Genomic DNA, 11,331 nt, shown 5'->3' on the forward strand with positions numbered 1-11,331 from the left:
AAAATAACAAATACTTTCAGGTGTAAAGCAGAGAAATGTTCTTCAAATCCACTTAAGATACTTTTGTACTTTTGATAACCAATTTGAAAGCATGTGAGAGCGTAAATGAGCTGCAAGAGCGCAGCCAAAGTGAACCGAATTTCAGCAAACTGCCTGACTGTTGATTTTTTTTTTTTTTTTTTTTTTTTTTCATTGCCTCCTCGTGTGCACAGGTCAATTCTTTTGTCTCTAGGAGTCTGTGAACACTCACACATTCTCTTCTCTATATTACATTACAAATTCCACATGTGTCGCTCGTGTCCTGGCAGTCTGTCAGATGCGGTTCATGTCTAACGTGTTTGGAGTTATACCTCGCTACAGCAGCTTACAGTTTTAACTGTATTTTTGATTAAGTAAATGCAGCCTTTTTATTTCTGTTTTATAAGATATAAAAATCATGTGAAAGTAATTATTTGTAGATGACATATTTTTGGAAACTGTAATCTACTGAGAAGAAAACTTGTTTTATTTATTTGTTTTGTTGATAGATAGCTTGCCAGTTTAAGGGTTCATTTAGGAATAGATATCAATGAGTTCCTATTTCAGTGTTGTATTATTATTATTTTCTCTTTTCTAAAGGAACCCAGACACTTGCAGTTCATTGCAGAGTTCAGTGACAGTGATGTCTACACATTATTATCTGCCAAAAAAGTGTACGGCGCCCCGACAGACTACGGCTTCTGTGTGAAGGTAATTCAGTGACTTTCAGACACTTTCATTCTTCAAATCACACAATGTTTTGACTTTATAATCAGTCTCACTGTAATACTTGATTATGCAGGACTGCAGCAGTCGAGGTCAGTGTTACCAGTGGTTTTATGATTTAATAAGCCTCATTATGTCTTAGATTTATTGTTTACTGTGGGTCATATTAAACTGCTATCAAACAACCTGTCTGGCTCCTTATCTTTCGTGAACTTTGTTTCTTTTGTGTTAAAACTTGTGTGTGAGAGTGGGAATATTAGGAAAAATATATAGTAAAATCTTCAGGCTGAATTACATGTGTTAATGGATGATAGCTATTTCACAATAATGACTGTGCATAAAACCGCTTATCATATGGATGCTTAAATAAATGGACATGAACTATTGATTGCAATTTTGTTATTTAAGAAGTGAAGTGACAAGAGACAGTGAAACACTGAAACTTTAGAAAAGCTCTTGGTACAGTGATCAATTATACGCTTTAGCGTCATTAAAATGTTTGACAAGACATGTTTATTTATACAGCACATTTCACACACAATATTGGGTGTGAAAAAGTGCTTAATATAAAAAGTCATAATGTACATACGAAATAAATAGAAATAAAAAACTGGTAAATTAAAATGAAACATTGAAATGGAAATATATAATAAAGGGGGGAGAAAAAAGAGTAAAATAAGTGCACAATGTCAGCATTGACAGAGATCTGTGTAATGCATTTCTAAATCTGAGATTTAAATGGAGTGTTCATTCAAATAGATACATAAACGGTCTGATAAAGATCTTTAAAGGAAAGCTGAGCTTTAAAGTGTTGATGTCTCCTCATATCCAGGCAAGCAAGTTGAATTCTGCACGTGATCTGAAACTGCTCTGTGCGGATGATGAGCAAACCAGGACATGTTGGGTTACAGCCATGCGCCTCTTCAAGGTGAGAACTGACTCCATCGTATCTCCCAGTGACAGTGGTCCTGCTGAATCCTCAGCTGTGAGGAAACTCAGTCTGAGGCTCTATGCTAAAATGCACTCCTGACACAAAAAAAATGCAACAACAAATCAGCCAGTCATTCATTTTCAGCTGGATTTGATGATTTCTGCCGACATAAGTGGCTAAGTAATATAATTAGTTTTGTTCGTATAATGCAGGAATCCTCAAATCTGGCCCACTCCTGCAGAGTTTAGCTCTAACCCTAATCAAACATCAGGGTGATCAGGGTTGGAGCTTTTTTTTGTAACATTATAAATGTGTTTGAGCAATCTAATGCATCCTTGCTGAATACAAATATGAATTTGTTTTTAAAAAATTAAGATTTTGCCTCATTAATAGCTTCAATGTAGTTATTTATCCTCAACCAATAGCTTTTTTTTTTTTTTTTTTTTTACCTGGGAGTTTAGTTTAACTACAGAGTCATGTGAATTCTGGGAAGCTGCCGTTACAAAGTAACTTCTCCAACACAAACATTCTAAATCAGACTCTTTTGAGGTTCCATTTGAGTTAGGATGCTCGCTCAGAAGGCAGCAGCCTATGTAGGCTGTGGAACAGAGCTGTAATGTGTTTGTTTGTTTGTTTGTTCACAGTACGGCATGCAGCTTTACCAGAACTTCGTCCAACCCTATCAGAAGCAGAAGAGTTCTCCAATGGTGAGCCACAAACTCTAGTTTAATATCTGTCATGTATGTTTAGCACAGTTGAGTGTTTAAACCACCGAGACCGTAACACACGTTACAGTCATACAGTGGAAACCAGCACTGAAATACTGTCATTTTTGCTCAGCACATCCTTGGCAGGTTTCTTTTTCATTAAAAAGCACTTCATTGTTTTAAAAAGACTTCAAACTCAAGAAGGTTAAAAGTTCTAGATGTATGTATGTAATGTACAGTAAATATAATAATCTGATAATCTGACCTAATGGCATCATTATCACATGGCACAGCTGATTGGTTTTCTCCTGTATCAGTAGCCAATGAGCTGACTGCTCAATATTCAAAAACCTGGCTTTTGTTTGCTGTAGCAGTTTGGCAGCCAGTGTTGCCAACTTTCTCAAAATTCAGCAAATTTTCACACTACCCTAGAAACAAATTTAGCTATTTTTAAAATTTATTTGGCAACTTTTAGCAACTTTTGATAAGTGATTTAAATGATAAAAAGGCACACATTTTCCATCTAAAGTACACAAAAGGAAATCAAAAACGCCTAGCAGTACACACATTATAATTAAGTTAGTTAGCTGCTATTTGAAATTGTTCAATTTAATAATAATAATAATTGAATAATTGTTCATTTATGATGCACCTTAGCTTGTACCTGTGATTGCTGATCAGTTAGTACCAGTGCTTGAAGTGGGCCGGTACGCACCGATACGCAGTACCGGCACTTCTATGTTTTAGCCTTTAGAGTACCTGCACTTTTTTGTGCATACTGGCACTTCTGACATGTTGCCGGTACGCAGAGTAAAATCGTGAGGGTCTGGGTGATTAGTTTCTATATAATTTCTAATCATATATGGGATCATATAACCTATGTAAATCACACTACCCAGGTGGGATCACCTCTCATCTCGACCAAGAGATGACACATTCATATGTGTTATATGTGCAGCAGCAGTATTTCCTACATGCTCACAGCAGCATGTTGTGGATATATTGACAGTAGCAAGTCTCGGTGCTTGCTAGGGCTGTCAAAAAAATTAAAATTTCGAATATTTGTCGAATTTAAAAAAAAAATCATATTCGGATGTAAAAACGTTGCATTCAAATTTTAGGTGTGCATCAGGCAGCCTTATCAGTGGTGCACGAAATGCTATGACGATGTAAGTGTTTTAACGTTTTTTAACCCACTGGATGCGGCGCTGCTACATAGTTGTGAAAATGAGAGCATCAGTGGAGAGAAGATGTTTATGTCATAACTGAAAGCAAGCCGTTCACACAGAATGCATATTTATCACATTTTCTAGAGCAGGGATCCTCAAATCTGGACCATTCCTGCAGAGTTTAGCTGAAGTGAAGTGACATACTGCCAAGTATGGTGACCCATACTCGGAATTCGTGCTCTGCATTTAACCCATCCAAGGTGCACACACACAGCAGTGAACACACACACACTGTGAACACACACCCGGAGCAGTGGGCAGCCATTTATGCTGCGGCGCCCGGGGAGCAGTTGGGGGTTCGGTGCCTTGCTCAAGGGCACCTCAGTCGTGGTATTGAGGGTGGAGAGCGCTGGACATTCACTCCCCCCACCTACAATCCCTGCCGGCCCGAGACTCGAACCCGCAACCTTTGGATTACAAGTCCGACTCTCTAACCATTAGGCCACGACTTCTCTCTACCCCTTTGATTAGCTCTAACCCTAATCAAACACACCTGAGCATGCTAATCAGAGTCTTCAAGATCATTAGAAAATCACAGGTAGGTGAGTTTGATCAGGGTTGGAGCTAAACTCTGCAGCAGATTAGACCTCCAGGGAAAGATTTGAGGAACCCTGTTCTAGAGGGACTTCTATCACCGTTGCACTCGCGTCTCGCACGAGAGAGAGAGAGATGTTTAGAAAGCCATGCAAAATTAATGTAAGTTCAACTTTTAAAAAACATGTCTCGAGACTTTATGGCAGTTTTTCCCCATCCCAATGCATGTCAAGTTTTTAAATTAAGAAAGTATCCTACTCTTTGTGGTTGGTTTTCGGTCCTTTGTATTAAACTATACATACATGCATGGTGCTGTTTTTTTTTCTAATTGTTCAAGCAACTTTATTAATTATATATGGTTTATAAACACTATTTTAAACATTATGCACTTTTTTCAAAGATAGTCTTGTTATTTTATTACGCTTTGAAGAAACGTGCATAATATTTAGCTCGATGCGCCCTCTTGTGGCCTCAGGAGAGAAGCCAACCCCCCCCCCCCCCCCCCCCCCCCCCAACTGAAATTATTTTTTTTTAAACAGTTGAATTTAGCTTTTCAGTCATTTTGACAGCCCTAGTGCTTGCTCTGCCGCAGCAGCAGTGTAGCAGATCTATTCCGCCAAGATCAAATACAGTAACATTGTCATGTACATTACCATGCCAGTCCCTCCGAGAGTTGTCATGACAGAACTTTGTTTCTTCTTGTTTCCTTGGTCTTGAAACAGAAGTCATTTCTAAACTCAATATGCTGCTGCATCATGAATGAGTGAATTGGGTTTTAGTTTGATGTCTGTAAGTGATATTCAGACTTCTGAATCAGTGACTGACACTTGAGATGAACACTATCATCTTAAGACACTATAGGGTCAATGCGGTCAATTTCATCGCCAGCCAACTCGAGGGAACAAAATGTCTGCATGATGATTAAATGATTTGCAGCTGACTACAAAAATGGTAAGCTGCTGTGAGAAAATGAAGTCCAGATCTAAAAAAAAAAGCTTTTGTTATTTCAAGATTGCAAGAAAACAAGACGGAAGAAAATAATAATCATGGTCTTTTATGGCCTCCATATATTTCATCATAAAAATAAAAATTACACCTATATTTAGGACATTTATTTATTATTTGTGAAATTATTTTAATTAGGCACATGCTTAAAGAAATTGGCATTTAATTAATCTGCACTAAATTCTAACAAAAAAATTATTTTCTATAGATTATCTTGATTATCTTGTCTGTATTGACACAGACGTGCGCACACACAAAACTATCATGATGTATAAATACTTTAGTTTAAATATATGTATATTTTTTGCAATTCAGTAATTAGAATTATATATTTTTGCAATACTGTAATTAAAATTGACATTAATTTTGAAGACAGTTTTGCACATTTCATCATATGCACTGAATGATATATGATGAATTATTCAATATATATGAATTATTCTGTATTCACTATCATCCAGTTGATTAACCTCATTTATCAAAACATGAAAAGCAGCAAATTTAACGAGAAATTGCTTTCCAATGTTTAAAGGCTACAGCCACTTTTCTTTATTCGTCATGAAAATAATGTCACAATGCAAATCAGTCACACCATTATAAACAACTTAAATGATTCACAAAATATGCTAAATATAATTTCTTATTTTGTTTGATTTTGGGACTAAGTATGACACGGATGTGTTCTTGCTCTGACTCTGCTCTCCGTGTCTGGATTTGCTTTCTTTCACTTTGTTCCTCAAACACAAAGAAGCAGTTGAGAATGAGGTGAAGCTGTTGTCTTTGTGGAATTATTCTGTCATCCAGTGTCATAAACCCTCACCGCTCGTGTATTAGTGCGTTTGAATGGATACGAACACATGGCTGAGATTAAGGACCTTTCAGAAGTCATAATCACTGCTTCTCTCGCTATAGAGATCACTGTGGAAAGGAAACATTTATTTTGTTTGATAAGTGAGTGTGCTCTTGAAAACCAGCACAGCTTGTAAGCTCTTGACAACTCAACATCCTTAAGAGGCGCCTGAACAAAGTAACCAGTGTTCATGTAGAAAAATAACAAAATCCCTCTCAGACTAAAGCCACAGTCACACTAGACTTTGAGCGTGCAAATTTTCTTGGTACGCTGCAATGGTCATATGACATCATGCTCTGCAGCCTCTGTTTAAAAACCTAAATTCAACACGTAAATAATGATACTTCTAAAATGTAAAAACACAGTCTACTCCACTTTCCTGCAGCGCTGCAGTTTTAAATTTATGTTCTTTTAATTCAGCTACGAGCTCATGCTTTGACGTATCGATCTGCTGTTGGTCACATGGTTTCACGTGATGCGAATTCGCAGGTCAGAGTTCACCAAGCTTGAACTTTGGAACGCAGCGAAATGCTAAACTTTCCACGCAAGCTTGCGTTTCCGGTCTGACGCATTGGCATGCGTATGAATGGAAGTCAATGGAATTAAAAGTGCAGTGTTAACGTGTCTTAAGACCAGAGAGAATGAGCAGATCAAATACGGGGCTGAATTTATAGATGAGTTCAAATGACTGTTCGTAGATTCATAGAAAATCATAGACAGTGTAAAAACACTATTATCTTCTGTAGAGCTGCTTTACAGCTGAAATTTGATTTGTTTAATAATTTATGCATTTTACAAACTTTACACATTAACCTGTACCACAGCGTCAGGGGTATTACCTAAAACTGAAGCTAAAATTAAATAGATTTTTATTATTAAATATTCAACCTCTAACTAGCTGTCATCTTACTTTTTGACCATATAAATGTCAGCATCTGCACCACTTTGCATATTTTTGCTCAGTTTGGGCCTCTGAATAAAGGCTTTTTTCCTCCTGGAGTATGAGCTATATGAGCCATAAAATGAATATATGTAGGCTAATGTATCAAAAATGTGACCCTGGACCACAAAACCAGTCATAAGTAGCACGAGTATATTTATAGCAATAACAAACAATACATTGTACAGGTCAAAATGATAGATTTTTCTTTTATGCCAAAAATCATTAGGATATTAAATAAAAATCATGTTCCATTAAGATATTTTGTAAATTTCCTACTGTAAATATATCAAAGCTTTATTTTTGATTAGTAATATGGATTGATCTTCATTTGGACAACTTTAAAGGAGATATTCTCAAGATTTAGTTTTTATTTAGCATCCTCAGATTCCAGATCTTCAAATAGTTGTATCTCTGCCAAATATTGTCCGATCCTACCAAACCATACATCAATGGAAAGCTTATTTATTCAGATGTTGTATAAATCTCAATTTAAAAAAAACTGACTGGTTTTGGGGTCCAGGGTCACATATGATGCTGAATTCAGAATTTTTTTGGTGTGACATGTAATCTGGTCATGTTTTCTGAGATTCACTAATGCATCTTTGCGTGTGTTTTCAGAGGAGCATCTCGGAGAACTCACTGGTGGCCATGGACTTCTCAGGACACAAGAGTCGGGTGATCGAGAACCCGTCCGAGGCGCTGTCAGTGGCTGTGGAGGAGGGTCTGTCATGGAGGGTAACATACTACAAACAACACGCTACATACTAGATTGTGACAGCATTGTGCACATATATTTTTATAGCATCTGTGCATTAAACCTCAATTTGTTCCAAACTTGTACGAGTTTTTCTTCTGTTGAACACAAAATAAGATATTGTGAAGAATGTTGGTAACCAAACAGTTGACGGTAGCCATTGACTTCTATAGTTTTTTTTGTCAATGGCTACCATCAACTGTTTTGTTACCAACATTCTTCACAATATCTTATTTTGTGTTCAACAGAAGAAAGAAACTCATACAGGTTTGAGGATGAGTAAATGATGACAGAATTTTATTTTTCGGGGAACTATGCCTTAAAGGGGGTCATATGACGTTGCTATTATTTTTTTGTATTTGGTGTAATGCAATGTGTTCATGCGGTTTAAGGTAAAAAAAAACACATTATTTTCCACATACTGTACATTATTGTTGCTCCTCTAAGCCCCGCCTTTCTGAAACACGTCGATTTTTACAAAGCTCATCGTTCTGAGAAGCGAGGCATGCTCTGATTGGCCAGCTATCGAGTGCGTTGTGATTGGCCGAATACCTCAAGCGTGAGACGGAAATGTTACGCTCCTCACCGTATTGTGATGCCGTGTCCCGGCGCGATGACACAAAACAATAAAACCCATTATAAACGAAGCATTTGTTGCATCCAGTGGGGACATAATTACTGATTATAATGACTTACACTGTCTTTTTTCTCGATGCAACGCGACCGTTGCCATTATACATTACCATGTCTGCATTTGTGATCAGAGAAACGACAAACAACAAGCACTGCTCAAAACTCGCGTTTGAATCGTCAGTGGCAAATTCTTTAAATAAGAAAACGTACTTACAGGCTATGATTCAGAAGTGCCAGACTGTCCTTGTAAAGTTGGAATTGCCCCATTTTATGGAAACAGTCTTTGAGCACAGCTGGCAGGCAACTCCCAGGTTCTGGAAATAGTCCTTCGTAATATGCGCTGCACACACTCTAATACTTGGGTTGAACTGTTCTGGAACTGTCTTGTAAATACAACTTAACCACTGATTTCTAGTTGTGTCCTCTTTTGGAAGCCCAAACAAAGTACTTTCGCTTTCACAACAAAACTCAGCATCTCCACGACATGGCACCGGTTGCAGCAACAATACTACAGCGAGAATAATAGTTCCATGTTATATGTGTTATATATATACTGCATATGTTTGTTCTCTTCTTCTCTAGAGGAAAAGCTGCCACAGGCTGAGCTCTCATGGTAGTCCGTCCACCTCTCAGAGCTCCATGTCCAGCATAGGTCAGCACACAAACACACCTCAACAAAATAGAGTAAAAACCTGATGATCCTCCTTCAGTCTGACATAAGGATATCATTCTCTTCTCTAGCTATCCATGTGGCTCAGCCGTGGTTTCACAGCAAACTGTCCCGGGACGAGGCTCAGAAACTAATCACTCAGCAGGGCCTCATCGATGGGTATATTCATTTAAAACTCTGATGATATTGATTATTTTAATATTTATGATTATTATTAATTCATTTATTTATTTTTTATCTCAGAAGATCAAGTTAATTATGATATGAGCCCTTTAACTTCTGTTAACTTTAGTATTGTGATGCCATTTTTGAAGCACTTGATTTTAAAGATGCATTGAATTGAAGCTTCTGCATTTCTAAATCCAAATGAAGTCATTCGTTTCTCTCTTCTCAGGGTGTTTCTGGTAAGGGACAGTCAAAGTAACCCAAGGACATTTGTTCTGTCACTGTGCCATACTCAGAAAATCAAACACTTTCAGATTGTACCGGTAAGTCTGTACTGTAACATGGTTAAAATCTTGTGTATATATATATTATGTGTGTGTGTGTGTGTGTGTGTGTGTGTATATCAAAATCTGCGAAGGGGCACTTCAATGTAAGAAATCTTGTATCTTTTATGCATAATTTATAGGAAAATGAAACCACATTTTATGAAGCTTTCACAATTGTCGTAATCTTTTAAACAAATGAGAAGGTAGTGGTCTGCATTTTATAAAAACCACCTGTCAGTTTCAGCGAGTGAAGAACAAATTTATACTCAAGTGTGTTGTGTATTAGGCACGTTACAGTCTCTGACAGACATTTAAATTATTTCACTACAATTAATTAGAGTATCGATTCCACAGATCTTGCTGTCTAAAATGACCTTTTTATGTCAGGCTGGTTTGATCTAAGATTATAGTTTTTCTGAAAAGTCCAAAAAATATGAGATTTGTGCTTCTGATGTTTTTAAAAAGCGTACCGTGTTGATGGAAAGTGGCAGTAAATGTATTTGTTTGTCCTCTGTGTGTGTGACTGTCAGGTTGACGATAACGGCGAGCTCTTCTATAGTCTGGATGACGGACACACGCGTTTCACTGACCTGCTGCAACTCGTGGAGTTTTACCAGCTGAACAGAGGCATTCTGCCCTGCAAGCTCAAACATCACTGTGCCCGCATCACCCTCTGAACCGCAGCTTGTGCCTTGGACAGGACACCGTTTCTGTCCACTCCCTGATGAGCATTAGGGTCTGAACTCTGAGACTGTGATAAGGACGAGAATCACTAAACAGACTGGACTTCTGAGGACCCTGATATTCAGCGAGGGATGATCGTCTGTGGTGCGCAAATGTAGATGGGAAAGTATAACATACTCTGTCCTGATACAAACACTCTCAGTGTGGATGAGACCACCTTATTAAGCTATCAATCAAAGCTAAGTTTTAACGGCAGACCAGCTGGGTCTCTGTATGGTGTGAACAAAGTAAAGCCGGGTGCACATGCTACGATTTTTCATTTTGCCATCTAAGACTAATCTTGGGTAAAAGACTTCTTTCAACTCAAATAGGGTACAGTTTTTTTCTCTTTTTCATAATATTAATAATAATAATTAATAATAATTAATGTTATTATGACATTTTTATTTTAATGTAAAATTATTTAACGTCCTTTCTGCGTGAATAGGGTACAAAATACTGTACAACCCTGTTTTTTTCTCAGTTTAATAATAATACACTAAAATAAAAATTATTATTAACAAGTTATTTAATTATTAAATACAAATATTTCAATTGGTATTTTTTTGCCATCTAAGACAAATCCTGGGTAAAAGACTACTTTCACGAATAAGGTGCAAAATATTATATAACCCTAATTTTAAATAAACCTTTTATAATTATTATTATTATGACTTTTATTTTAATGTAAAAATTATTTATTTGTATTAACGAAAAATATTACAATTATTTTTTTGCATCGACTAATCTGAGTTTAATTATAGTAATAATAATAATAAGACGACGATCATTTTTTATTTTAATGAAACATGATATTTAATTAATAAACAAATTTAAAATTTTTTTTTTGCCATCTAAGATGCATTTTGGGTAAAATATTTCTTTCAGCATGAAAATGCAACCCAGATTTTTTTCTTTCTCAAAACATTTATTATTATTATTATTATTATTATTATGGCATTAAATGTAATACATTTTTATTAAATAAAACATATTACAATTAGTATCACAATTAGTGTCATGTTTTACATTTACAGTACATTTAAATTTAACTAATTAAATAGAGAGAATGTATTACATAAAAAATATTAATAAAACCTTGATTTTCATTACAAGC

The 11,331-nt window shown here is 36.4% G+C and overlaps 1 protein-coding gene across 2 annotated transcripts in view; it reads left to right on the forward strand.

The window, feature by feature from the left end:
* Positions 1–10,545, forward strand: part of LOC306877039 (growth factor receptor-bound protein 14-like) — a 52,729-nt gene extending 42,184 nt beyond the window's left edge. For both annotated transcript variants that reach the window (XM_079428560.1, XM_079428561.1), the window contains 8 exons: positions 619–729; positions 1,577–1,672; positions 2,320–2,382; positions 7,562–7,678; positions 8,913–8,982; positions 9,072–9,159; positions 9,395–9,488; positions 10,022–10,545. In XM_079428560.1, coding sequence (XP_079284686.1) covers positions 619–729; positions 1,577–1,672; positions 2,320–2,382; positions 7,562–7,678; positions 8,913–8,982; positions 9,072–9,159; positions 9,395–9,488; positions 10,022–10,168 — 786 coding nt within the window. In that variant the 3' untranslated portion in view covers positions 10,169–10,545. The remainder of the gene's footprint in view (positions 1–618; positions 730–1,576; positions 1,673–2,319; positions 2,383–7,561; positions 7,679–8,912; positions 8,983–9,071; positions 9,160–9,394; positions 9,489–10,021) is intronic.
* Positions 10,546–11,331: the final 786 nt, after the last annotated feature.

This window comes from Barbus barbus, assembly GCF_936440315.1.
Source record: "Barbus barbus genome assembly, chromosome: 11".
Classification (NCBI taxonomy): Eukaryota; Metazoa; Chordata; class Actinopteri; order Cypriniformes; family Cyprinidae; genus Barbus; species Barbus barbus.